Source organism: Populus euphratica, unplaced genomic scaffold (genome assembly GCF_000495115.2).
Source record: "Populus euphratica unplaced genomic scaffold, PopEup_1.0 scaffold13.1, whole genome shotgun sequence".
Taxonomy (NCBI): domain Eukaryota; kingdom Viridiplantae; phylum Streptophyta; class Magnoliopsida; order Malpighiales; family Salicaceae; genus Populus; species Populus euphratica.
In genome coordinates, this window is record NW_011499872.1 from 1,336,867 (window position 1) to 1,363,885 (window position 27,019).

General features: G+C 33.0%; 3 protein-coding genes across 6 annotated transcripts; all 3 read left to right on the forward strand.

Moving 5' to 3' along the window:
• The first annotated feature begins 853 nt into the window (after window positions 1-853).
• On the forward strand, window positions 854-4,476 carry LOC105127594 (pre-mRNA-splicing factor). 3 transcript variants are annotated; one of them, XM_011028949.1, is made up of 7 exons: window positions 854-964; window positions 1,199-1,338; window positions 1,517-2,332; window positions 2,423-2,581; window positions 3,601-3,692; window positions 3,766-3,834; window positions 3,985-4,476. In XM_011028949.1, the coding sequence occupies exons 2-7, from the start codon at window positions 1,206-1,208 to the stop codon at window positions 4,459-4,461; spliced, it is 1,746 nt and encodes a 581-aa protein (XP_011027251.1). In that variant the 5' UTR covers window positions 854-964; window positions 1,199-1,205; the 3' UTR covers window positions 4,462-4,476. The 3 variants fall into 3 exon arrangements, with proteins under 3 accessions (XP_011027251.1, XP_011027252.1, XP_011027253.1); XM_011028950.1 differs by having other exon boundaries at window positions 2,438-2,581; XM_011028951.1 differs by having other exon boundaries at window positions 4,022-4,320.
• A 7,302-nt stretch (window positions 4,477-11,778) lies between these two features.
• LOC105127595 (F-box protein At2g26850-like) lies at window positions 11,779-15,124 on the forward strand. 2 transcript variants are annotated; one of them, XM_011028953.1, is made up of 5 exons: window positions 11,779-12,782; window positions 12,904-12,983; window positions 13,235-13,407; window positions 13,618-13,692; window positions 13,785-13,906. In XM_011028953.1, the coding sequence occupies exons 1-5, from the start codon at window positions 12,171-12,173 to the stop codon at window positions 13,883-13,885; spliced, it is 1,041 nt and encodes a 346-aa protein (XP_011027255.1). In that variant the 5' UTR covers window positions 11,779-12,170; the 3' UTR covers window positions 13,886-13,906. The 2 variants fall into 2 exon arrangements, with proteins under 2 accessions (XP_011027255.1, XP_011027254.1); XM_011028952.1 differs by lacking the exon at window positions 13,785-13,906 and adding an exon at window positions 14,651-15,124 and having other exon boundaries at window positions 11,787-12,782.
• Window positions 15,125-20,455: 5,331 nt separating this feature from the next.
• LOC105127596 (ubiquitin-associated domain-containing protein 2-like) lies at window positions 20,456-26,592 on the forward strand. The gene is made up of 8 exons (XM_011028954.1): window positions 20,456-20,655; window positions 20,782-20,882; window positions 21,707-21,847; window positions 22,279-22,345; window positions 24,182-24,333; window positions 24,471-24,572; window positions 25,505-25,627; window positions 25,987-26,592. Exons 1-8 carry the CDS (start codon window positions 20,631-20,633, stop codon window positions 26,152-26,154), a joined length of 879 nt encoding a protein of 292 aa, XP_011027256.1. The 5' UTR covers window positions 20,456-20,630; the 3' UTR covers window positions 26,155-26,592.
• Window positions 26,593-27,019: the final 427 nt, after the last annotated feature.

Genomic DNA, 27,019 nt, shown 5'->3' on the forward strand with positions numbered 1-27,019 from the left:
GAAAGAGTGACATACATCCTTCGGTTAAATAGGCAGAATCATCACAGATCTGGAATTTAATTGTCTGCGAATGGTTGGAGATCACACCTCCTAGTAGGATCTAAATATTGCAGTCGTAAGCTCACAGTTCAGAATGCTTGGTCAACATTATGTGTTGATCTAAATATCGAAGAAACTGACTATGCTGTGACTAAATTTTGTTGTATAATAAGTTTATCTTAAAATAAATTCTTCTTACCATTTTTTTGATATATATTATAATTTTTCCATTTAAAAAAAATTATAAAAAAGACTAACTTAAAAATATATCTTAATCATCAAATAAAAATATAATTATTTAAATATATTCCCGTGATTTTTTATTAAAATCTTAGTTTAAACTGACTTTTAAATTAAATGAAATAAAAATTAATTTAATGTGCTGATTAATCTAATAAGCCAATTCTTAAATAAATTAATTAGATTAAAATCTAATTTGATTTTAATTATTTTTAAAATAATATAATTTTAATTTAGTTTTTAAAATAATAATATTTTAAATTAATTTAATGAATATGTCCACCTCATAACACTCCTAAGAAGCGAGGTTAATAATTTGGTTGCATGAGGCGCGGCAGACCCAATTGAAGAGCACCACTTCAGACTTTCCATGCATAAAACCTGCTTGGAAACTCGTTCGAAACAATTTTTTTCAAAATTTTGATTTTTTAATTTAATATTTTTATAATAAATTAATAATAATAAAAAAATTTAAATAAAAAAAATATTATTTTCATATATTTTTAAATAAAAAATATATTAAAAAACAACCTATACTTCATTCTAAATTACTATTATAACCGGACCGGGTCCAGACATAATCAATCTCGAACGAACAAATATCATGACATAGGGGGAGAGAAAAGAACGAACCCTAGAGACCGAGTGGAATAGAATAGATAGAAGAGAGAAAACAAAGACACAGGTTCGTTTCTTCTACCTCTCTCTCTGCTTGTTTTCGGTTCGTTTAGTTTTTGTGTGAAAAATTAGTGGCTTTCGAACCCTAGATTCGCTTTCAATTTTTCTTCTCTTTTCTTTTTTCCCCTCTCTATTGTTAAATTTAGTTATGAAATAGTTAAATTGTTTTAATTATTGTGTTTGATGTGCTTTGTAGTTTTCTTGTTTTGAGTAATTAATTTATGGTGTATTTGTTGTTTAGGGTTTTAATGGATTCCGGCATTCAGTCTCCGCAGTCGGAGAATACTGAAACGAAAGCAACATTTCGTAAGCCTTCAAATGATATGGCTAACAGGAAATATCGACGCCATTCTCCTATGAATGGGTCATCCTTGTCTGATGGTTAGTTTGTTAAATTTTGGTTTTTGGATTTCTGGGTTTGTTGTGGTTTTTGGCTTGATTCAAGTTTGGTATGGTTTTGTTAGAATGTTGTTGCTAGACATTTGTTATTGAGTTACAGCATTGTAGTATAGTGAGGGTTGATTGGTTTTGTTCGGTTGCTTTTTTGTGTAATTTATAGGGAGTCCGAAGCATGATCAAAGCTCTAGCCCGGTAGTTCAGAGGGATGAACCTGCAAAAGCTTCTCAGAGAAGGAAGGGTGAAGAGAAAGAAATGGATAGGGATTCTGGGAGGAGTCGGTATGAGAAGAATGGAGAATCATATAGACATTCTGATCGCTATTCTTCCAGGAGTTCTCATGGGTATTCTAGGAATGATGACTATAGTAGACATGACAGGCGTGTAGATGATGGAGACAGGCATCATCAGGTGGTTTCTCATTCTGGCTGGGAGTCTAGGGACTATGCTAGAAATTCGGAGAAATATTCTCGTGATAGACATGATGGTTCAGGTCACAGAAACAGGGACAAAGAGAGGGAATTATCGGAGCATCAGAAGCTGAAAGATAAGGACTTTTCACCTGATAGAGTTGGATCTGGTAGGAAATATACTAGCATAGTCTCTGAAGAGAAGGATAGGGATTGGCACAGGCGGGACAGAGATGGTCGTGATGAGAAAAGAGATTATCATAGAAGTTCTGGAGATCATAAAAGTGATCGATCATCCTATTACGAGGACACCAGAGGATATCGAAATGACTCTTCTGGAAGGGATCGCCTTAGAGAGTCTTATAAGAATGACCCAAAGGAATTGAATGGCCTGAAGGAAAAGAAGAAACATGATAACTGGGAAACTAGCAGGGATAAGGATCGGTACAGTAAAGCACCAGGGGAGAAGAATGATGATAAATCTGCTTTTGGGAGTGAAAAACCAGAATCTCCTGCCAAGAAGCCAAAATTGTTTAGCTCTAGCAAGGACCCAGATTACAGCGGAGATGGTAATCATTTTGCTTTGTCTGATGTTTTGTTGAGTCACTTTACCTTGTTTGCATACTTTTTTTACAAGTTGAGCTCTATTAATTATGAAGTTTCTACAACTGTAGTTAATCAAAAGCAGTCTTCAAGTTCAATGCTAGCCCAGGAGGTTGATAATAAGGTCAATGTAGGACAAGCACATGCCAATACTTCAGAGGCAGCTAATGATTTAGATGCTGCAAAGGTTGCTGCTATGAAAGCTGCTGAATTAGGTACACAATGCTTGTACATATATGCAATTGATATTTGATATTTTATGACTGTGCTGTGGTTTTGAAGGGTTCTCTTTGTATTGGATGCATTACTTCTTGGGTTGTGTGGCCCCATGATATGAAATAAGAAGATTTCCCAAGTGCCTAAGTCTTATAGTATGAATCATTCACGTACAGAGTGTATACTTCAAGAGGGATTTAGCTTGCAGTCTCATGCTCTTTTATGAATCCGAGGGAATGGAAACTTATTTTGTACAAGATCCAACTCATGTTTGGGGGCTCGACACATCTTTATAGAAATTGGTACATTTTGGCTAGTATTGATTGGGTCGATCCATTACTCCTGTTGCTTTCAGATATGTTTTTGTAAATGCAAAGTGAGCACAGGTCAGAATCCATTTAGGTATATTTTGGTGGTTGCAGGAGGAATACAGCAACATGATTTCTGGTATAAAGAGAAAAAGGGTTCTCTTGCCTCCTGTGAGATAATTGACTTGGCATTTTGCATTTCCAGCTTACGAGGAAGTTTTTTCATAGATGAGAATGTTTTGGGTTATGTTGATTCTTCTTTTTGTTTGTAGTTTTTTAAGTCACATTAAAAGAGTGGCAACTTATTAGTGCCTTTTTGTAGATTTAGTTTTACTTTTACTAATTATACCTCCTAGCATCCATACTGCTACTATTTTCTTTTTATCTTTCTCAGTGCCCTTCATTTCCTCTTTTCTCGAGTTCACCATTATATATTCACCCTTCATTTGCACCATCTTCACTTATGCCAAGCAGGCCATTATAATAGAGCTGAATGAATGGAGTGTTTGGTGAGCTACATCTAGCTTCATGCATCGTTATGTTTGAGAGGAATGTACGTTTTATTTGTATGTGACATGAATGGATGGATCTGTCTCCATTGTTTGATGCCCATGGGTGCTATAGATGGTATTCATATCAAATGATGCACTGACAGTCTTTTATCTCCTTGAACTTGTTTCAATTGAAAGTTTTTTTCATGCATGATACAGTTAACAAGAACCTAGTTGGAGTGGGTTTTATGTCTACTGAGCAAAAGAAGAAGCTGCTTTGGGGGAGTAAGAAGAGTGCTCCTCCAGAAGAGGTATCTCCTTTATTCTGCTTGTGTTGGCTGCTTCTTTCTACTTACATGTTGAACACCCTCACTCTTTTAACAGACTGGTCGCCGGTGGGATACTGTTATGTTTGGCGATCGTGAAAGGCAAGAGAAGTTCAACAAACTCATGGTAATTCTCATTTCGTTTTTTCATGGTTCTTTCTATCTGTTCTAAAGTGGTTCTGCTGTCAGGTTGGTTAAGAATGTTTTATAGAAAGGATCCATTGTTGCTTGTGCATGTTTCCATTCTCAATTAGTTCACGTACTAACACAGTTTCAGAGTCTGAGTTTGCCTTGGTGCCTATGGCCAATTGTAGGGTGTAAAAGGAGATGTGAAGGTGGAGCCCCAACCCGACAGTCAGGATGCAGAGAAACAGAAGGAACTCCAGATGGATCTAGAAAAACAGTATACTGCTGGGCTTCGACGAAGAGATGGCCGCACTGTTGGATTGGGTCTTTGAGCATCTGTTTAAGATCTCACAAAACACTGTTTCCAGATATTTTGTTGCACTTTTGTGAAAGAATCACGATTTCTGTAACTATATGCGCTTGCTATGTTTGCCCTTGGACATCTCGCATTTTGTCTAAAGAACGGTCTCACTTGAGGGATTTTTTTTATCCTGATTGTGCTCAAGTGTTCATGTTTGTTGCAATTTTGCATGATTATATGAATATCGCCACCGTCTCAAGTAACATGGGTTGGTTTAAGCCCCCCCCCCATCATACACAGACGAGTAAATCTCATGAATTTTTATAGTTGTGATATGGATGATCTGTTTTTAATCCAATCCCACAAGGAGAATAAGGTGCAAGGTGCGCGAAAACGAGAAGCAGGCATAGACTTCATTCTTGAACGACCAAGCAGAAATCTAAATTACTTCCTGACGCAAATGCTGGCAGATCTGAAATAGAAAGAAACAAAGAAAGGAACAAAGAATGTTGGTCGATGGATTTTGGATCACAAACAATAAGTTCGGTGTCCTCAAAACTTCGTAGAAATCGATCATGATGAAGATGTAATGTAAAAAACAGATCTAAATGACTCAGATTCCAGTTACTTCAGAATTGTAGCCCAGCTGAAGTGAGTGTATCGTTGTGTCACGATGTGATGGATACTTGGTGTGGCAACGGTGGTAGCAAGGTGAAAGAAACGAGACTCTTTCGAAGTCTATTTGGTGTCGCTATAGAGGAACTAGCGTCACCTTCGCCCAATTTCTAGCAAAACTTAGAACTTCATTGTTTTGAGTATTTTGAAGTTGGATTAGCCACTGAGAAACTAGAACACCTCTTGCCTGAACAAATCATTTCTATCTTCAGGGGAAGAACATTGCTCATGTGGATTAACAAGTGGGGTTTAGGTGGGATTGGCACTAAAATGTCGCACCCCACCCATTCATCAGCCAGCCTAAACCACAATTGTTGCCACCTTTCATATCCTAAAAGTTGAAGCTCCCGACCTGATCTTTAAAGCCAGCATCATTGGTTCCATTCTAGCCCCCTGCCATACCAGCACAAAAAGATTAAGTCCCCCTTCTCATTTTGAGCCACCTCTTCTTGTTGCTTTTCTTTTCTTTAGTGGACACCATTGTAATTATCTTGAAAGTTGAAACCAAGGTCATCAACAACTTTTTTTTTACACGACATGAAAAAAACAATGTAAACTCGAGTAATAAAATTATAAAATCGTAAGTTTTTGTTTTTCATACATGCTTCATATAGACAATAAGCTATTCCATCAATAAAGATGTGATGTATTTGTTTTTGCATTATAAAATCCTATAATATAAGATCCAAGAAAAAAAAAAATTAGAAGTGGTGGGTAAAACTCTGCTTTAAAAAAAAAATATTAAAAACAATTATGTCTTCACAATTATGCTCTCTCGTTGGTTAACATGTGTTCCAATATTCACTTCAAATGCATGATTATTTGTATTGTTTTAGCTTATTTAATATCTTTTATCTTGATTATATCACTTTTAAATATTGTTATGATTTTATAAGTTTTAAATATTGTGTGTTACTCACCATGAATATCAACAAGTGAATAAATAATAAAATGTAGGTTTTATATGAACTAAATCAAATAAATCAAACAATTCAAAGTAAAAGCTTCTTTTAATTATGGTGGATCAGACTTTAGAATATAGTCTATCACTCTTATCTATAAAAATATTTTTATAGAAGTAGAATTTTTAAAATTCTATCTTATAATAGATAATTTTTTATTTGTTAAGAATAGTTTAAACAAGATTATGTTTTTTTCATCTTTGTATTATTGATAGAAAAAATAATTCATTGACACAAATATTTATGGGGCTTATACGTTAATGAATAAACAAAACGTATGCAATGAGGAAAATAAAAATTTAGAATTTAGAATTTAAAATTATCGTAAAATCATATAATCGATAATAATTTAAAATTATGATTTTAATTTTAGTTTTATTTTATTGTTTTTTTTATTTTTATATAATTTTGCATAATAAATATATATTAACTCTTAAAATTATACAAATTTAGCATTTAATTGAAGATTTTAACGACCTTAATTGAAAACATGATATCACATCCTCATAATGGTGAATTTCTATTGTACTTTCACTTTTGAATGAGAATACAACGAGGAGGCTTGAGGTAGTTGATGAAGCATAATTCATAAGAAAGCATCAAAGATTTGGAGGATATCATCCCATCACTTTTATGGGCTAGACAAGGATTCTACTACAGCCACCTTTAAGAGCATCATACCATACCTAGCTACATCCCAGATTCGAAACCTAGTAATTAAATACTGTATGAGAACAAAATAAAAATAAAAATAGTGGGAATGAAGGGGACATATTTTCATGTATTTTTTGTTTTTAAAATAAAAAATTTATTATAAAACTATTCCGGATATATTATTATTATTATTATTATTATCTCTTTAATAAAATACGATTTTATTTCTTCTATATATGTTTGTTTTGTTCTGGGATATTAACCAGATATAACCTAAAAAACTATAGAAAAGATAATATTTGAGCACTTAATATGATTTCGGTGCCTCACTCACATGAAAACTATTACATTTTTTGTCTTCTAAAGTTAAAATGGCCATTTAATATTTTTAAAAAAAGGTTGATTGGCAGTGGAGGAATGGCAAATGTGTTCATGAACAAAAAAAAAAGAAAAAAGAAAAACAAAAGAGGATAGCTAAGCTAGGCTAGATACATGTTGCTTTCATTTTGGTAGTGAAAGAAGAGGGCACTTATAAATCTTCTGCCTACGTCAGCAACTTTTAGCATAAAGTCACTCATTAGTGTTTGGGTGAATAATGTAAGTGGGGGACATCCTTTGCATTATTGTATGAATTGATAGTACTCAAATGTGGTAAAGGAAAACAACAAAAAAAAAAAAAAACGCTTCCATTGTAATATCATTTTGAACTATGATAATTATAATTAATTAAGCATAATCCACTCTCATTTATTAATCTTGACTTGATTTAGCTGTGCAATTAAAACTAGGTTAATTTATTTAATTTTTTCAATAATTAACTTAAAATTGATTTGATTTATTAACTAAACCGGGATAGATTTTATAACCATGTTTTATATCACATGCGTATCACAAATGTTTTTGTAGACCTACGAGAGATAAATAACATGGAAAATAAAGTGATTATTTTTTCCCTGATTATGCTTTTATATAAAGCTTAACTAATCAATATAAATTAATTTCTAGAAAAAAATGACATTTGAAAATCATTACAAAATACAAAATATTAGATTTCACTACGTGTAATAAAATCTGTTTGAATGTCTGGCTAGCTAGTTTACATGATTCATATCATATTTGTGAAGTGATGACACTAAGAAAAGTCTTGTAACAAACTCAAGTTAATAACAATAATAATTTAAATTAAAATAAATTGACTCACAAAGACCTAATTAAAAAAAAGAAGATAAAAGATATTTCTTTGGGCATATTTGAGGTTGCCTGAGCCTCCATAAAAATATACTTGAGGTTGTCCAATTCTCCAAATGATGATTTCTCATAATCTCAAAATTCCACTTAGCTAATACTTAAATAGAAAAAAATTAAAAAAAAATTAAAATTAAAATTTAAAAGATTCTAATATAATAACTTTAAATTTAAATAAAAAAAATCAAGATTAGAAGTAAATCTTGTTGATGTATCAATGATTAACTTTGAATCTAAATAGGAGTAGTTGAAGTGTCAAGCTTAGAATCATTACAGGTCTCGAGTATCTTTGCATATTAAACTATTATGAAAGAAAAAGTTTCGCATAACCTTTCTCATATAAATTTCCAGAAAGGTTGTCAATTTTTCTTTTTTAATTTGACACAAAAAATACAATATAAACTTAGATTTGAATTATAAAATTATAAGTAAAATTTTTTAATTAGTTACAATGACAATTTCAATCAAGTAACAAATAACATTATAATACAATTAAGACAAAAATGAAATAAACAATACAACAATTTAGGTAACTTAAAGCACATAGTTAAAATAAAAAGAATTAAGCTTTATAGATTCCAATTGATTTCAATCATGATACAATCATGTTAACTTTAACAATAAAGAGTAATCGGAGGAAGTATAACAAGATATTTAGATATAATTTATTCATTTAAAAATAAAATCAGAATTTTAGAGACTTGAGAGAGAATACGGGTTAAAACATAAGGACAACTTAACAAGTGTGTTTTAATATGAATTTATATTCTGAATCTACTGGCAAGTAAGTAGGCACAACAACAAAACACAAACCAATTGACATTTATAAGAACATCTAAAAAGTATACTATACTAGTAGTCAATTAATTAACAAAATTAAGAAACCACATAAACCAAAAGGAAAAACTTGCATACCAACTCACCAGCAACAACCCTAGACTTGTCTTTTACCAAGCTTGTCCAGTGGTTTGAGAGATAGAGGAGTAGGCTAGGTTTTTTTTTTTAAAAAAAAAAAATTGGGAGAATGAAAGTTAATTAAGGTAGTATATATATATTTTATCAAAACTCCTAAAATCAGTGCAAAATCATGAGTTTGCATGATTTTACCGAGTTTATTCAAATCAAGTATGGTTTTATTGATTTTTAAGTTTTAATATGATTTTACATGTTAAATACAAATTAATTTGTAAATTATATCATAATTTTAACAACCTTAGTTCCTTGTGTATGAAAAAATGAGTGGATTATAATATATTCAAAGCTTATGTAAGTGCACACAATCTAGTTGGATATAAATTGGTCAAAATATACATGTTTTCATTCGAGTTCTTTTACTTATTTTATCTTAAGATGTGATACATGTCTTCAATAAAAAAAATATTTTTTCCTATATAATTATAAATTCAAACCTAATATATATATATATATATGTTGTTATTATACTTTTTGTATTGAAAATATATTAAAATATTTTTTTTTAAAAAAACTTAATACTAACGTATCAAACCTATTAAAAAACACTAAAAAAACAATCAATTTTAATGTTCTTTCTGAAATGCACTCTTTAAGAGCACCACCGCACTCTTCGAACTCATTACATCTAAAAAAGATTAAAGCCTAATTTTCTAAACAAGGAAATTTGTAGTTGAAGATTGGAGCTAATAAAATAATAAAAAAGCATCAAAATCATGATCCCAATATGCAGATACATGGAATCTCAATTAAAATGATGATGATGTGCAGAAAGTTTGAGGCCCCACATGATCCTAAAACCCATCCTTCATTTGCTTGCAATGTAGCTAGCGCATCTTTTATTGATTGATGGAAAAGCTCCACTGACCACTCAACTGCCTTCAAAAGGAACCATATTTTTAGCCCCCCCCTCCCCCCTTTACCATTTCTCCATCATTCCTTCTGGATTCCATTTAGTAATGTTGACATCACACTAATTCTAAACCTTATAATGTTGGGTTTCTTATGCTTAAGATGGTGGTCTACTTGAGTTCATGGTTTACTTGTAAAATCCAAGATTTGGAGCATCCAAATCAAAATGATTCTTCTCATTGACCAATATTCCATTAAACACCCCCCACTAGCCCTTAACTCATGCAAACTATATACCATACATATCATTGCATCCCCTCTTTTTTAGAGAAAATGGGACAAAATTAACATGGGGTATTTTTATAAAATCTGAATAGATCGGCGGGTCGATTTGAAATCTAACTCTAGGTTAGATTTTATAAAAAAGATAGAAATTATTTTACTTATTGTAAGTTTGAGTTAGGTCATAAATGTCTGGATTAACTTTTTTAAATACTTTGTTAGATAACATTGCCGTTCCATGAATTATACTCTATGTAAAATCAACATGCTTAATCCGTTGTCTAAGACCTTGAACCAGTCAACCCTAGGACGGGTTTAATAGCTAAGGGCATATCTATTTTGTGGTGCAAAATCTTCGGATTAATTTCCTATCCTAGTACACATAGGATAAGAGGAAATGGTACCTTACATTTAAGGAACCGACTGGTCAGTGTCATGAAACAAAATATCCAAGGTTGTCATCAGCTCAACAACCAATAATGGAAGAACACCAAAATCTTCAATTCTCACTTGAAAACTCTACAAGAATCCCTCTTCCCTGCCTTGGCTTCTCATTCAAAGGATAATTATGCATTCTTTCTGAGAATGAATTCGACAGATTATTTTGTGGCTCCATTTTCTATATAAATCATAATCAACAAGTACTCAGATAATAGCCTATGCAAGATATCCTTTTTAAGAAAATAAAGAAATTAGTCTAAATCTCCGTGGACATTTTAAATAAACTACGTAAAAATATGCAAAATGGGATTTGTATTGATGGTCTTCATCAAACCTCTCAAATCTTTTTGGATTGAATTAATAAATATATAACCCAACCTTTTTAGATAATTAGCTTCATAAGAAAAATAATTAAGATATTATGATGCATAATGCTTTTTAAAAGTATTTTTTTAAAGAATTGAAATATATATTTTTAAGATTTTTTTGTTTTAATATGAGTACATCAAGAAACAATTAATCAGATATTTTTTAAATAAAATATATCTAAAAAATAGAAGCAACCGTACTCCAAACATCAAGTCTTAAGAGTTATAGGTGAATAATATCCACAAAACCTAGAAGATTTTTCTTAACCTCAAGAAAGTAATGTTGTAGACTTTGTAGTAGCATATACATGCATATATACAGTCACCTTCTCGTTCTTTAATTAGGACACGATTTCATGAATCCTGTCAAAGTTATTTACGTGGTCTGCACGATCTGGTGTGGCTGTTGTGTGTTTGGTGGGAGTTAGGTTAAGGTTCTGGTTGGCTTTTATTATACAGTGACACATCATGCTGAATTTTATATACTGATTGTGAATATGATGGTGATTAAAGATTAAAATATTTTTTATTTAAAAATATATTAAAATGATATAAAATTTTTTAAAAGAAATTCAATAAATTTTTTAATTTTTTTTTAAATATAATTTAACATCATGTTTCCAATCAAACATAAAAATAGATATTAAAGTAGATGTTAGACCATATCAGGGCTGACGAGCTTGATTCGATCCGAGTTTTACTTTAAAACTTGGATGCTAATGTGTTACCACAGATGTATTTACCACCCAATTTCGAGAAGTTTCTTTCTTTCTCTTTGCTGTTGTGAGATAAAAGTTTGATTGAACTCAAAAGGACCCACTTCAAGTTCATCCTAATCTTCATCGATCATGGAGTTTTCCCTGCTTTTGTTGATGTTTCTTTCTTTCTTTTCTCAATAATTGGATAAGCAAACCTAAGCTGTGAAATTTTGACAAACGACAAGTGTCGTTTTTATCGAAAAAAAATTAAAAATCATAACTTTTCCTTGAATTTGAATTTTATCATAATTTAATATGAAAAGCATACAAAAATCATCAACTTTTAAAACTAAAAGCATCTCCAACAGTACCATGACACGATGACAAATGGAGTCCAAGAGATGAGAGAGATAATGCAGGGGTTGACTGTAATTTTTCTTTTGAACTACAGAAATGTAGGGAAGTCAAGGCGTTGGGTCCCATAAATAGGAATTCACTGTATGTAGATGCCAAAACATAGCATGTTTAAGAAGCAAAGCAACCTCTGCTGGCAGTTATTTTATCCGTAGTGGTGTTATAACTTACAACTGCCAACAATCAAAGCACTGTCGGTTGTGTTATCTTAAATTTTGCTCCTTTATTTTAATATTTGCCTCCATTTTACCAAGCTATGGCCACCCTTTCTTAAATCTAAGTCTATTGGTCGATTTCACTTTGCTTGTGTATTTATATAACTACTCTCCTATGGTTATTGGCCTTTGGCTTCTCCTATCATAGATTGTCAATTTATATGGTAGTAGAACAAGTTTTGAACCACCCCCATTTGATAACTTCCTCATATTGAATGCTTTGCTAATTGATTTCTTGCTTTTCTTTTATTTTCTCCAATGAGGAGTGAGGGGAGGATGTTGTCGTTGGGACCTCGGTTTTGGGGGGAGTTTTCTAGTTTTCTTGTTTCATGGTTCAATAAAGGAAGGTTTGTTGTTAGTTTGTTTCAAGTTCCTATGAAAATGCCACTGAAGAAGGTGAATCTTGGTTCAAGAGTTCAAGAGATTGTGGAGGAGGAGGAGGAGGAGGAGGAGGAGCCTTCTCTTCTGGATTTGCCTGAGCTGGCTTTGGAACGCATCCTCGAGAGGCTTTCACCTGCTGGATTGTGCAGCATGGCTGGAGTTTGTAGCTCTTTAAGGGATAGGTGTAGAAGTGATCACTTATGGGAGAAACACTTGAAGCAGAAATGGGGTAGAGTGATTGGTGAGTCTGCATATAAGGAATGGCAATGGCATATAGCCTCAAGTAAGAGGCCGAGCCTTTTAGATCAAAGAAATCGAAAGGGTTTCATGGGATCTCTTATTAGTATGTGGCCTTTTTGTTGGTTTAAACTCAAGTGTGAAAGTAGAAGCAAGCCAAAAACTTGTTTACCAGTTGATTCAATCATGGCTTTGTATCTCTCTCTTGAAAGTGGCAAGTTTTGGTTTCCAGCTCAGGTTTATAACCGTGAGGTAAGGGTTGCGAAAGACCTATTCTTGGTATCAATTTTGCATCTTCAAATTCTTGATATCAATTTCTCTTAATTTTTTTTTTCGGCAAATCCAATGAGATTTTGTTCATGTCTGGTTTCAGAACGGACATGTTGGATTTATGCTGTCATGTTATGATGCACAACTCAACTATGATTCCAAGACAGACACCTTTCAGGCAAGGTATGGAGAGAGAGAGAGAACTCGGAATCTGAAACGTTGTATCTGCTGTAATGAGCCTTAAATCAGCATTTGGAGATTTTAACCTATGCCAAACCTCTTCCTACAAATTGAATTATAGCTGTTAATATAGCTGGAAAAATCTTAGTTCCAGAATAGAAGTAATCTATGCTGAAATTGTTCATTTCTACTTGATCAGATCATCTGTAAGACAGGGCCCTGTGCTGAAATCATAATGTATTTTTTAATTGCAGGTATTCTCCTTTCGCGCGGCAAACAATAGAGCAAAGCATACACTGGGAAAGGCTAAGAGCACCACCAGTTGATACTCCTGCACATGTTCTTCATCCTTCTGATTGTTTGAATGACTTGAAACCCGGTGATCACATCGAGATCCAATGGAGGAGAAGCAAAGAATTCCCTTATGGTATGCTCTCAATCCTAAATTTACCGCCTTCGGAATCGATCGATCGAGTTTCTACCTTCTACATTATTTTTCTAGAACCAAGTTTCAACCCCTTTCGAGATTTTTGGAATATCTGCAAAATTTTCTACCTGTAGTTTCTGTCTTCATGTTTTGGTCATGAAATCCTGTTTTTGTGGATATCATTGAAATGATCTTTTGCTAAATGAGCAGGTTGGTGGTATGCTGTTGTGGGGCATCAGGAATTATGTGATGGGAATGAGAATCGATGCCATTGTCGACACAACGGTGAGTAACTCACCAGAGACTGCAAAATTATCCTTTAATCAATCTTTTTTTCCCCTCTGCATGGAAAAACCTACTCTTTATCATTTTTTAAGTGACAGAACTAGCCTGGAGATTGAGAAACTACGATGTCTACGTACTTTTTTTTCTGTTGCTTTCGTCCTGTTTAATAAAGAACAAATGCTTTAAGAATTAAATATCTTTCTTATTCTCGCTATGTTGGGAACTTGTCCTGTCATTACTTAGCTCTGTCTGGCAAGGGAGCTTGAGTGGTTCAGGCTAGCTCAACACCAGTTAGGCCACTTCTAAAATGTTCACTTTTCTTCCAAAGTGAGGGACAAAACATGTGCGTGATGCATTATCGATTCCCCACTTTCTTCATTAACTTTAATGGCTCACCACTTCACCCATCAATCTCTATCCAGCATCTTTTCTTGATGAATTAAAGAAGCCAATTCAACAATGACCATATCGTAGATCGAATTACGCAATCCAAAATATGGTGCAGAACCAACGAGCATAGCAAACAAAAACAGCTGGTCTTTGATATGTAGACAACATCAACACATAAAACAGACCTTTCAAGTGGAATAAAACTTATCAGCATTATCAATTAATCCAAGTCATAGATCTTGTTGGAAGCAGAGGATGCAAATTTAAAGACATAATTAAGTATGATGGCAATACTACAGCCATTGTTTAGTTGTCATAATTGGTCTAGCTTGTAGTTAGGTCTGGCTTACTGAACAAATTGCTGCTCTGAAAGCAAGAGCGAGGCACGCCCCGCTGACATCTTGCTGTGTACCTAGTTTAATGAATCCACCGCAGGGTGCATGTGAAGCTGAATATTTTGATTTCTTTACATTTTGATGCCATTCATGTGTGCAGCATCTTTTACTTTAGGCACACATATCATGTTGCAGCACTTGCTTTATTTGCTTACATGAAATCTTGCTAACAGATACAGTAGTACTGGAGTTCAGTCAATACACTCCTGGATCTCGATGGAGACAGACGATAATAAACAGGAAGGACCACAGGGAAGTAGGAAACGAAGCTGATGGTTTTTATGGAGGAATTAGAAAGCTTTGCAATGCTGAAGAAATCTCAAAATGGAAGCAGCTATGGCCGAACCAAACCGTCGACTAGTATGGTTTTTATGGACCCTTTCCCTTCCACTCTCACAACATCCCCGTGTACATAGCTCCCTTCTTTTTTGCTCTCTTGGTTTATGATTTAGAGAGTTCAAAGTCATAGAAATGCTCCTAGAAATTTGAATGTTAGGCTTCGGAGTTTTAGCGAAGCTCGCCACGGTCCAAGAATAGTGTAGCCTTATGTGTATAATAATTTTGTAAGGAATATATATATACACACACATCACTAATGAGTCTTGTGCAGGGAAAATATGATCAGTTTTCTGTTCTCAGTTGATACATTTCTGAGCCTTCAGTAGTTAGTTCATTTTGAAAGCACAGCAATTTTCAACTTTCATGCACCGTTATAAAACCAGCTGGCTTGGCGACTCAGACCTAGGACCAAGCCATTATGGGTTGAAGAAAAATAGAAAAATAATATGACCCATGTAAAAACCCGGTCAAATCTCCTAACATGTAACTCATGTCTTGTTACAGTTCAAGTTTTAAAACTATGATTTTATGTAATATATTTTAGATTATGCTTTTTATGATGCTAATAATTACATTAAATTAGTGCCATATGTCAAGGCATGGTGCAGACATTGAGAATAGCAGGTTTGCTGAAAATAGATTTTGAGGATAATCATAAAATTATGCTTATGAATTCATGACTTGTTAGATAGTATTATAATTATGAAAAAATTTATGATTCGCAAGAATTCAAATAATAAACTGGTTATTTAAAGAGAAAACTTATCATCTCTACTGCACTTTACCTAAAGTAAACCATATTGTTATTTGATTGTTTTTCTAGATTATGTTTTTATTCATTAATCTTTTTATAAGATTTAAGGTGGATCTTTTTTCATGATAGAATCTTTACCTTATTAGATGAAATCTTAACTGTTCTAAAGTTCAAATTTGAGTATCGCATTTATTTTCTAAATGAAACTAATTCCTAACATTTCGAATAGAATAATTGTTATAATTTTTTGTATTTTAACTAAACCCTAATGAATAATCAAAAACTGGTTACAATATCTATTTTTTTATTTTTTAAAATATAATAAAAATGTGATTTTATTCTTTTTTAAAAATATGCATGAAAAACTTTTAGGATTTGACTATATGCATAAAAACAAAATATTTTTTTGTTTTTTCTTTTAAATTTTTTATTTTTTTCAAAAATTTTCAATTATATCTTTTATGATCTAAAGATATGAAATTAAGCTCCAAATTAAAACAAGGAGAAAATACATGGCTCTCCTAAAATTCATAATAATTTTTATTCAAGTTTAAAAGTTTATTTTGTTTATTTTTCAGTTCTTGAGTTAAAAAGAGGCAACAAAAAGTTGCTAAAAAATAGCGAAAGAAAAAGAAAATAGCTAGTTGTTGCAATATCAACAACATGAATGGTCAAACTTGGTGTTAACAAATGTCATAATTCATTTTTGAGTTATTCTTCAAATTTATTTTTTCTCTTCCAAAAAATCAAAAAAATATTCAAACTAAAAACAAAAAATCTAAAAAATAATAATAGTGAGAAGAGAATGATAGAATGCCCAAAAAATAGCTAGAAGTTGATTTAGGAGGCTAAAAAATTCAAAGATTAAAATTTGATAGTATAGTTTTTACATATGAAGAGCTCTGTTGACAAAGAAAAATTCAATTTAAGAAAAAAAGTCCAAAATCAGATGTTTATGGACTCAATTAAATTTTATCAGAGGTTTAATTAAATTTATATAGGGTTTCATTACTAGAAAAATTGATTTTAAAGTCAATTTAGGCTTTAATAGGAAGAAATTAAGGTTCTGGGGTCAAAGTAGAATTTTGAGAGTTGATTTGGTCAAATCAGGGGCTTAATTGCATAGATATTGAAGTTTGATAGCCAATTAAGGATTTGATTGAAGAAATTTAAAACCAAAAACCAAATTGAAAAAGGTGCATAAATAAAGGAACTGAAATTTACCAAATCAGGGGTCAAATTGAAGAAATTGAAAGTTTTTTGATCAATCAAGGGTTAAATTGTATAAATTCAAAACCGAGGACTAAAGAAAAAATGCACCGAAATCTGAGGTTTAAATTGAAGTTATTCATGAGTAAAATTAAACAAAATTAAAAGTTTGAACCCAATCAGGGGTGTAGATAGAAATAAATCACAAATTGAAGGACTAAATTATAAGATACTATTCATCTTTTTCTCCAGCGAGGTTAGTTGGGTGGTCACCTTCCCAGGGCATTTGGCCCCTCCTTTCTTCATCAAATTGGATGGAACTTACAAGCAAACGATTATGTGATACCGAACTACATGCCAGTGTAAGCCATTTAGGCTTATAAAGGCTGCACAGGTGGTGACACCATCCTAAAATGGCCAACCTGACTAGCTATTTTCCTGCACAAAACTAATAGTTTTTCATTATTTTTTTGAAACAATGGTTGAGATGCTTTCACGTTGATCCAAGGGCCAAGATTTGACACCAAAAGAGACAAAGTGTCCCTCTTCCACCACCTATAAAGAGATCTTATTTTCATGCTTCGAAATGGAGAAATTTAGGTCAAAAAATTGGCCAAAAAACCAACCTTCAAAACCCGGTTTCTGCTGCTAGCAGAACCTCTCTCTCTCTCTCTACCGCGACGTTCAACCACCAACATCGCCACCACCATCGGTCTGTCCACCTTCATATCTTCATCAGAGACTGATTAGCCATCGTGACTGTCGCTATCGTCAGCTTTTGCAGATTTCTTCTCCTTTCTTTCTCTTCCTGCCACAACCGCTGCCAACCGCCACTATTTGCACCACGCTGCTCTTCACGTTAGCTAGACTATCGCCATCGTAGGTCAGCCTTCCTCCCCCTTTCTTCTTCTTCTTTCCCGCTGTTCACTATGTGAACAATAATAGTTCACACTTCTATTCATGCAGTAGTGGGATTCAGCCCAGTTTTTTTAGGTTGGGTCTGGCCCATTCACAAAAATTATCAAAAGAAATATTTTTAGGAAAATTTGTGATTCTTCTCTGTATTTTGTTATGGAATTTTACTTAATATTGGTTTGTATTTTTATACCATAAAGATATAAATAAGGTATTAAAATACTCGATTTTGTCAAAACCTTTTTAAAAAATATTTTTGTTTTCATGCATATAACCAAGTCTCTCAAAGAAACAAACATCACATCATATTTTCATACAACAAAAATTCTAAAATTATGTATTAGGATGCATCTTGACTTTAATAACCAATTTATTAAAGTTACAAGAATTAAACCAATATTTCAAAATACCCAAAAAACTATTTTTTTCTTTTAATATCCGAGATTACAAATTTATACTTAAAACATACTCCTGATATTAAAAAGGTATTTTTTTTATTTAACGTTAGCATGGTTATATTTTTACCTAATAAGATAAGAATTCCTTTATTGAGAATGACTTTTCTTAAACCATAGACAGACCAATAATTAAAAAATACAAAAAGATCTTAATTTTTTCAGGAAATAAAATAATGTAACTTATCTTAGGTAGGATGTATTTGGAGTGCCAATACCTTCCCTTTAAGCAACTAGTCTGCGCATCTGATCTCTGAGACTAGTTAAGGTTCCTATGACTAAAATACTAAGTAGCGACTCCCATTCTATTTTTTTTCACTGATAAAAGACAAGAATTTTTTATTTTTCTATATTTGCCAAGATAAACACTCAACACATGATGAGGGTGGTGGACGATCACCGTAACGCTGCACATGTGCAACAACGAGTTCCATCAAATGAGGAGAATTTGATGGTGATGGGTTTTTTTCTCATAAACATGTCTTAAAAAAAGATCGAGTTTCATTTTGATTTTTTTGGGTCGATTGATTTTGATTTATTGTGTAATTTTGGGGGTATTTTAGGGCTAATAGGTAGTTTATAAAAACTTTTATGGTGTTTATTAGGTGTGTGTGTGTGTGTGCTTTTTTTTTTTAATATATAAAATGAGTTGAAAAATAAATTTTCAACCCAAAAAACCTTATCTCATGATTCTCCAACTATCACGATAGTGGATGAATTCTAAGTTGGGTATAGTAAGTAACCTGCATCCACTTCAACTTTTTTTTTCCTTTTCAATTACCTCTCTTTATAGTCTAATTATATGAAATTAAGCTCCAAATTGAAACATGAGAAAATACATGGCTTGCCCTAATTTCATAATAATTTTTATTTTAATCAAAAAGTTTATTCAACAAGAAAAATTTGATGGTAGTTGATTTTCCCTATAAACATATCAGAAAAAAGAGATCAAGTTTCGTTTTGATTTTTTTGGTTCAATTAATATTGGTTTTTTTTGGGAAATTTTGAGAATATTTTAAAGTTAATAGGTGGTTCAAGAAGATTTTTATGGTTTTTATTAAATATATTTAAGATGAAAATAATTGAAAAATAGATTTCAACCCAAAAGCCTTGTCTTGTGATTTTTTTTACCACCACAATGGTGGCCAGATTCTAAGTAGGTCATAGTAGATGACTTTTTTTTTTTGAATTAGGGGCTTATAAAAAAAAAGGAATGTTTTTATTTTTCTAAGGCCTTGGCCTAACATTTTATTTATAAAAAATCTTAAATATTGAGTTTTTATTGATTTTTTTATTTTTTGTTTTAATTTTAGTTTTTAATATTACATTGATTTTAAATTGGTCTTTTTTATTATATAATTAAAATAAAAATATTATTAAACTTATTAAAGTCTATAATTCAAGTTATGAATTTAATAAGTTAACTCAGATTGATCAAAATCAACTTATATATTATTATTTAGATTTATTTTTTTTGTCAACTTCAAGTTTTTTTTAGATCTAATTATTTTTTACTGGTCATACAAGTTGTCTAAACCAGATTCACATGTTTGGGATTTTTTAAGGCCTTTATACACCACCTTAGGCTTGCATCTAACTTGTGTTTTTTTTCTTTCAAAAAAATCCTTTAATATTGGGGTTTTGATGAATTTTTATTTTTATTTTTATTTTATTTTTTAATATCGAGTTGATTTTGAATTGATCTTTATTTTTTATTATATAGTTAAAAAAATATATTATTAAACCTATCAGAATCTACAACCCAGATCACAGATTAAACTAGTTAATTAGGTCAACTAGAATCGATATAATAAATTATTATCTCACTATTAAAAAAAAAGCAAACTTTAATTTTTTTAAGTGAAATACTTTTTAACGGTCTTCTAAATTGTATTTAAACCCACATGTATTTTTTAATACTTTATTTTTTTTGTTTATATATTCATCAAATTAGCTATATTATATTAAAAAAACTCCCATATAATTTATTTAAAAACTTAAATTTAGCAACTACTTCAGTTAAGAATTTGTAAATTTGACTTCCTAGAAAAGTCTGATAACTAAAAAATTCCTCACAACTTATATATTTTCTTTTATATTAAATATTTTTTTTAATCCACCGTATATCAATAAGTATACTAGTTGTTTTCTTCTAAAATTGGTATTAAATAACAGATTTTGGAAAAAATATCATTGCATTGCTAAAAAATAAGTGAAAAACACTAAAAATAAAATAAAATAATAATCTTTAAAATACATTTTTATAAGAAAATTTCAATAGATTTATATCCTTAAAAAAAGAAAAGAAAAATAAAATAATAATCGCACACTTCCATACTCTCAATTTTCCATCTACCACCAGCCTCCTTCTCTTCAAACTCAAAAAAGTTTTGTAATTTAGACCCTAACGAAATCTTGGAAATTAGTAGAAAGCTCGTCGTCGTCGTTGTGGCTTGGTCCCCCCCTCTTTGACTCAGAAAGATGAACGGCGGCCCATCTGGTTTCAGTGCGTAAAACCCATTAACCCCCTTTTTCTTCATTTTCTTTTCCTTTTCCTTTTCGTTGATGTTGATATTGATTTGTTAATAAATTTTGTGATTTTTTGTGTGTGTGGGGGTTTGCGGACAAATAGACAATGCACCAGTTACAAGAATATGTGTTATTGCAAGCGCTATCTTTAGCGTTTTCTTGGGGATCAAAGGTGGCTCTAACAAGCTTGGATTATCGTATCAGGTAGCTTTACTGTTTTTTTTTTTTTGGCGTGGTTTTTTTGTGGGGTTTTCGTTAGTGGTAGATTGATCGAATCAGGATAAGAAATTCTATTTTGTTTCTCGAAAAGGTTGTTGGGTTTCCTTTTATTTTTATTTTTAATTTAATATATTTAGTTTAGTTGTTAATTATCCGTGTTTTGATAATTTCTTTCTGAGCTTGAATTTGAGTTTAGAATTGGATTGCTTAGAAGGAAATACTAGAACTAAGTAGGTTGCTTGATGGGCGTTGAAAAGCGAGGGAAGGAGAGTGTATAGTAGAAGCAGAGATAAATGGGATGATAGAGCATGTAGTTGGGCAGGGAATCTCGTGGGTTCAGTTTGCTTTGTGGAATGTTGTTGATTTGGGAGTTGTTGTATTGGAGATGGTTGGCTGTACAAGCTGAAACTTTTTGAAAATGACAGTGCGATCAGATGGAAATGTCTGAGGAGTCAGTTCAGAAGTAGTGTGAGATTAGGAGCTTGATTTTGTAAAATCCTATGTGACGATTACTTGTATTGAAGTTGAAGATTGAATTGAGTAGGGGTTTACTGGGCGCCTGTGGCAGAGATTTTTTTTTTTATTTCTGGAGGGAGGGACTGTGTACACTTGGGAGACTGAGGCATCTGTTTGGAGCAATGCACTGTGACATCATGATTTCAAACAATAGGTTACATCATGATTTCACTACATAGATGACTGTTGAATTGCTGACCTCAAAGTATTATATTCTGATGTTTCTTGTGTAGTGTAATCCTTGAACTTAAAACTGAAATGCCCATTATGAAATTTATTTTTCCTTATTGCAGGATATTTTCAGGAATCCACGTCTCTGGAAGTTAGTTTTGTCAGTTTTTGCCTTTTCATCTACACCAGAAATGATGTTTGGGCTATATCTTCTTTACTACTTCAGGGTCTTTGAGAGACAGATTGGTTCCAACAAGTATTCTGTGAGTTTTTTTCCAGCCTGATTTGCTTATTAATTTTTGGGGCTTGGGATATGAGACAAATTTTCCAAATTGACATTACAAATATTGCTACACTCAGAGATTCTGCATGTCTTCATAATTCTCTGTGCTGTTACCTGATACCGTTTTTTAATGAAAAATTTACCCAGTTAAGAAACACGTGCTTATTAAGTGGAGGTCTGTTTCTTTGATCAATCACAGTATGAATTTTTTTCTTTATATTATCTTAATGTTTTTTTTTCTCATTTCTTTTTTGGCTGCTTAGCTTATGATTTGGTTCTCTATTTACTAATCAAGATTGGATATCAGAAAGAAACTTAATCTGATTGTATTTTAGTGTGTGCTTTTATTCTTTATCGTTCTTCTCCCTTTTGTGTTCTTTTAAATATTGAAAATCTGCCCACATTATGCAGGTCTTTATTTTGTTCTCTGTGATAGTCTCTTTGCTCTTCGAGGTCTTTGCTGTCACACTCCTTCAAGGTATGACCTGTATCTGTGGTCCATTAGATTGCTATTTCTCATAGTGCTTTTTCATCAATCTCTTAAACAATGTTTCATATCCCCAAACTGTTAAAGAAAATCAATTTCAATTTTGTGGTGGTCATTAGTTTTTAGCTTAGGCTAAATGCTTTATCCCCCTCCCTCTTCCTCCAGTGGGTGCACTCTGTTTTTCTCTTGGAGAGGCCTCACCTCATAAATGATGGAAGTTGTTGGACTGTTTGCATTGTATAAATTAGTTGAGCCTCTACTCCTCTTCTTTTCCACCTTTATTTTCAGCATCCGATCTAGACCATCTCGGGTAGGGCTTATCCATCCCAAACCTTCTTCTGAACTGCTTGAGCACATACTGCTGGATTTTTAATTGGAAATCCACTACTGAGCTGATGATTAGCATCTATTTTCTGTACCTAGTTATATTTTACATCCTCAAGCATATGACTAATGCAGGACAGCTTAGGGTGGCTGTTTTGGATCTGAGTTTAGAGGCTGTTTAGGTCTGTGTTGATGTTGATTTCTGCTGGGAATTGTAGAAATTATTAGTTATGCTAATAGGGTTTCTAGGAGTCACACCTATAGGATGGAAAAACCTAAGCTTCACACCTAGGGTTCTCATTAGTTACTCTTAAGGGAGATTGATTAACAAATCCAAAGGCCTATTTTTAGAATTTTATTCTTGAACTGTAATTAAAATACTGAAAGACTTCAGAAGCTTACATAGAGATGCTAGTGCCTCCTAGCCCAAGGACTTAATTTCCTGTATAAGAAATCTATTTAGAATAGGAAAACCTAATAAATCTGATTACTGTAGAACTAACATGATACTAAATAGAAAACAAAACCTAGACAAATGTTGTAGTTTATGGTTTATAGGCAGATTTGGATGTAAATTACTGTTTTATTGCCGGGGATGATTGATAGGTTGGGGGTGTGGGGGCAACGCCCCCGTGGTATGGTAAAGGGTATTATTGGAAATTGTTAATAATACCCCTAGGGTAGCTAGGGTCTACTATAAATACACAATATGTAACCCTAATTTGACATATAATGAAATAAAGCTCCTCGCTCATGTGGATGTAGTAGGCACATTGCCGAATCACTTTGTGTTTTTCTTGTTTTCTCTCTTGTGCAATATTCATATTATTGCTGCAGGTTTCACAACAACAAAATTTCCAGATTTTCCAGCAAATATGAAAATTATGAAAATACCCTTGCCTACAAAAAGACATAAGTTTTACTTCTTTTATTTTTGGCATCAATGACCCAGTTATATGGAAGTTTTTGTATTTCTTTTATCACTTTAAAAACTAATTGGGGTAAAATTGCGGCTATGCTGTTTTCTTTTTGCTAGGAAATATATTGATATATATTGCCCATTGGTTCTCTCTCTTTTTATTTTTCTCGTGTAAAGAACCTCAGCGGAGGTCATGCTAGGAAGTTCTGGGGTCCAGAGGCTGGAGTTCGAATACATGGTTTTTAATCATGGGTTGTGGTGACACACATCACCCCTGCTCTTCTGGATGATATTGGCTGTAGTCAAATGAGTGCTGCCTGCATACCTTTGCCATCTTCCAGCTTGTAGATACCAGAATTCATAATCCTTTGAATATGAAGAAAAATTTCAACATAATGTTTCGTATACACTCTTTTTAAGGGTGCAAGTTTATTTTACCAGCAGTGTTTATCTATGCAATTAGGAGTTTATTTATTTATCCACTGCACGATTGTTTATAGGTGATTGTAATATTTTTCAGCAAAATGTTCTTTTCTGCTGAATTACTATTGTGCCCTATAATTGATTTGTCTTTTCTTATGCAGATCCCTTAGCCAACCTTTTGACATCAGGACCTTATGGTCTTATATTTGCTTCATTTGTTCCCTTCTACTTTGACATTCCAGTATCAACTCGGTTTCGAGTCGTTGGAGTCCACCTTTCTGACAAGTCTTTCATATATCTAGCTGGTGTTCAGGTAAAAGAGAATACTTGTGCCATCCATGTGTGATGTATTTGTTTTTTTTTTTTCCTTCTCCTTTTACTTTCTTCCACATCTACCATTTAGTTTCTCTTTCCAATCCCAGAGATCCAATATTAGATTTGGTTCTGCAGCTTCTTTTATCATCATGGAAAAGATCAATTTTGCCTGGGATATGTGGTATCCTTGCTGGTTCCTTGTATCGTCTGAACCTCTTTGGCATCCGTAAGGCGAAGGTAGGTTTGTTTGTTTCACTTCTTCCTTTCTGCAAGTAAATGACAACAACTAAAGATGATAGCGTAGATTGTGAGGTAACTTTTTAGGTCTTTGCTTTGTATTGAAATCAAATTGGAAATTGAGTTGGAGATCTGATCAACTTAACTGGAGCTTCTTTGTTCTATGTGCAAAGATTGGTTGAGAAAACTCAGTAGGAAATTGTTAGATGGAGATCTGTTTAACTCAACAGAAACTTATTTGTAAATGCACAAAGATTGGTTGAGAAGACTCTTCATAGGACATTCTGAGTTTGAAAATAATTTAACCAGAACTTCTTTTACCTTGTTTATAAATTTTGATTGAGAAAATTCCTTGACACCAATAAAGTAGCAGATTAGGTTGGTTCAGGTGTGCAGTCATGTGGTGTATTTTTAGGTTTCTGCGTGCATTATGGGGTTTGTATCTGAGCAAAATGTATGAACTATTTATCATTTGACAATTCCTGGACAGACCCTCTTTGGGTGATTTATGATAATAAAATAAGTTTTATTATGATTATCATGAATCATCAGATCTTTGATCATCTGTGGAACTTGTTGGGGTTCAGCAATGTGAAGAAATGAGATGTTTGCATGTGTGTGCACAGTGCAAGATATGCTTCAGCTTCTTGTCTATACAAAATTACAAATAAAGATGTTTGTTCATTTGTTTGATTATCAGATAGTTGTTTCTGTTTTTTAACTCGCATGACTGTCTTAAGATATTGCTTTAGAAAGTTTTGCTGCCTACCTTTTTTCCTTCACCTATTTTTTTTTTTAAATAATTTAATACAAATGTTCATTCTGTTTGCAGTGTCAATTTTATTTGCCCTCTTCCCATTTCCCATTGCTAAAGCTGACTTGAAGCTGTTAAACTAACACTTCATTTCACTTGTTTACTCTATCTGCTACAGTTCCCTGAGTTCATAGCTTCATTCTTCTCACGGCTTTCTTGGCCATCTACGGGCAGTCCGCGTGGAGCAACTTCTAGGAATGTAACAGGAAGTGCACCATCCTATGCTGGCCGTCATGTGCAGGCAAGTTTCTTGATAGCACCCATCCCTGCTGCCTTCTCCCTTATCACCATCACTTTCTTCATATTTCCTTTACTATTTTTTTGTTGTCATGGAGGTCGGAACCTGAGTTTGGATTTTATGAACAGATAAGATTTCTAAGTTTAAAGTGTCAATTTTCTGTGAAGATCTTTTGGGAGGCCCGAGACCCCAAATTTAAGGAGTTGTCTCGCCTTTTCTTTTCTTGAATCTTGCACTTGAAACAATAAATTATTACCTCTGAAATTGCTTGTGAGTGAATCAATTGCCTAGATTGCATCAACATCACGTTGTTTATTGCATTTAATTTATTCATAACAACTGATCTCTCTCTTTGGTTTCAGAGAACCTATCCTGGTGCCATGGCTCCTTCCACCGAGCCATCAGAGGATGCCATTGCTACTCTGGCTTCTATGGGTTTTGATAGGAACTCAGCTAGACAGGCACTTGTGCAGGCTAGGAATGATGTCAACACAGCTACAAACATCCTTCTTGAAGCACAGTCCCACTGATTCATCAATGCTGTGACATGGAATTCAGGCTGTTAATTTGGAGATAAATCCATCAATAGTGAGACATGGTGATTGAGACATGGTGATCAATCGGATGAACTTATTTTGATAACCAGATAACACTCGGGGATTCATCAGGTGCTCCTGGCATCATTTTTTAGTGTTTTCCCACTTGTTTATTTTATGGGGGGTTTATTCCACATAAGTTGTCTCTTTTGAGATTAGTAATTCACACAGAAATGTGTCTAAAACTTAGGAACCTGTATAATTGCTGACAGCATATGCATTTCATGGAGGGACAAGTACATAGTTGTCTTCACATACTCGTAGCCTTTCTGATCAATTGATCTCTTATGGGACATCTGGTGAAAATGGTCGTGTTCAAATGCTGACACTTTGTAAATTTATGTCTAATATTGAATTCTCTGTGTAGGTATAGTTTTGTGAGTTCACGCTCATATGCTTGTTTGTATGCATACATAGTACACACGTGTTCGAAAATGCTGGTGAGCCGGAGAAGAGTATTCGGAGTTGAGGAGCCAAATGGATGGGGTTTTATTTCCAAAGAGTTGCCTCAAGATCCTTTTGCTTGAAAGAAATCGAACATGATCATGGCGCCATGTCAGCTTTTTTGAGACATGGCCCGTGTGCCTGCTAAATCATTGCAATCACTTAAGATGGAGGATTGTTGGTCAAATGAACTGAAATGGGGGATGCCAATTGGCATGGGCTGAGATATTGACTTATGCTGCAGTTCATTGTGGATGCAAGGAACCTCTCAAGATCTTTGAGGAGGGGTGGCATTTTGTAGATGGATACTTTAGGCTTCATTATAGAAAATAAAATGTTGATGACCACAGGACCA

What these genes read in the sequence shown, in the direction of transcription:
- LOC105127594 (XM_011028949.1), top strand. Translation starts at nt 1,206, where the DNA reads ATGGATTCCGGCATTCAGTCTCCGCAGTCGGAGAATACTGAAACGAAA. An exon ending in CCCAGATTACAGCGGAGATG is followed by an intron (nt 2,333 to 2,422) that starts GTAATCATTTTG and finishes TTAATTATGAAG; the next exon opens with TTTCTACAACTGTAGTTAAT. An exon ending in AGAGTGCTCCTCCAGAAGAG is followed by an intron (nt 3,693 to 3,765) that starts GTATCTCCTTTA and finishes CTCTTTTAACAG; the next exon opens with ACTGGTCGCCGGTGGGATAC.
- LOC105127595 (XM_011028952.1), top strand. Translation starts at nt 12,171, where the DNA reads ATGAGGAGTGAGGGGAGGATGTTGTCGTTGGGACCTCGGTTTTGGGGG. An exon ending in ACAGACACCTTTCAGGCAAG is followed by an intron (nt 12,984 to 13,234) that starts GTATGGAGAGAG and finishes TTTTAATTGCAG; the next exon opens with GTATTCTCCTTTCGCGCGGC. An exon ending in AAGCAAAGAATTCCCTTATG is followed by an intron (nt 13,408 to 13,617) that starts GTATGCTCTCAA and finishes CTAAATGAGCAG; the next exon opens with GTTGGTGGTATGCTGTTGTG.
- LOC105127596 (XM_011028954.1), top strand. Translation starts at nt 20,631, where the DNA reads ATGAACGGCGGCCCATCTGGTTTCA. An exon ending in TTGGTTCCAACAAGTATTCT is followed by an intron (nt 21,848 to 22,278) that starts GTGAGTTTTTTT and finishes CACATTATGCAG; the next exon opens with GTCTTTATTTTGTTCTCTGT. An exon ending in TGCTGTCACACTCCTTCAAG is followed by an intron (nt 22,346 to 24,181) that starts GTATGACCTGTA and finishes TTTCTTATGCAG; the next exon opens with ATCCCTTAGCCAACCTTTTG.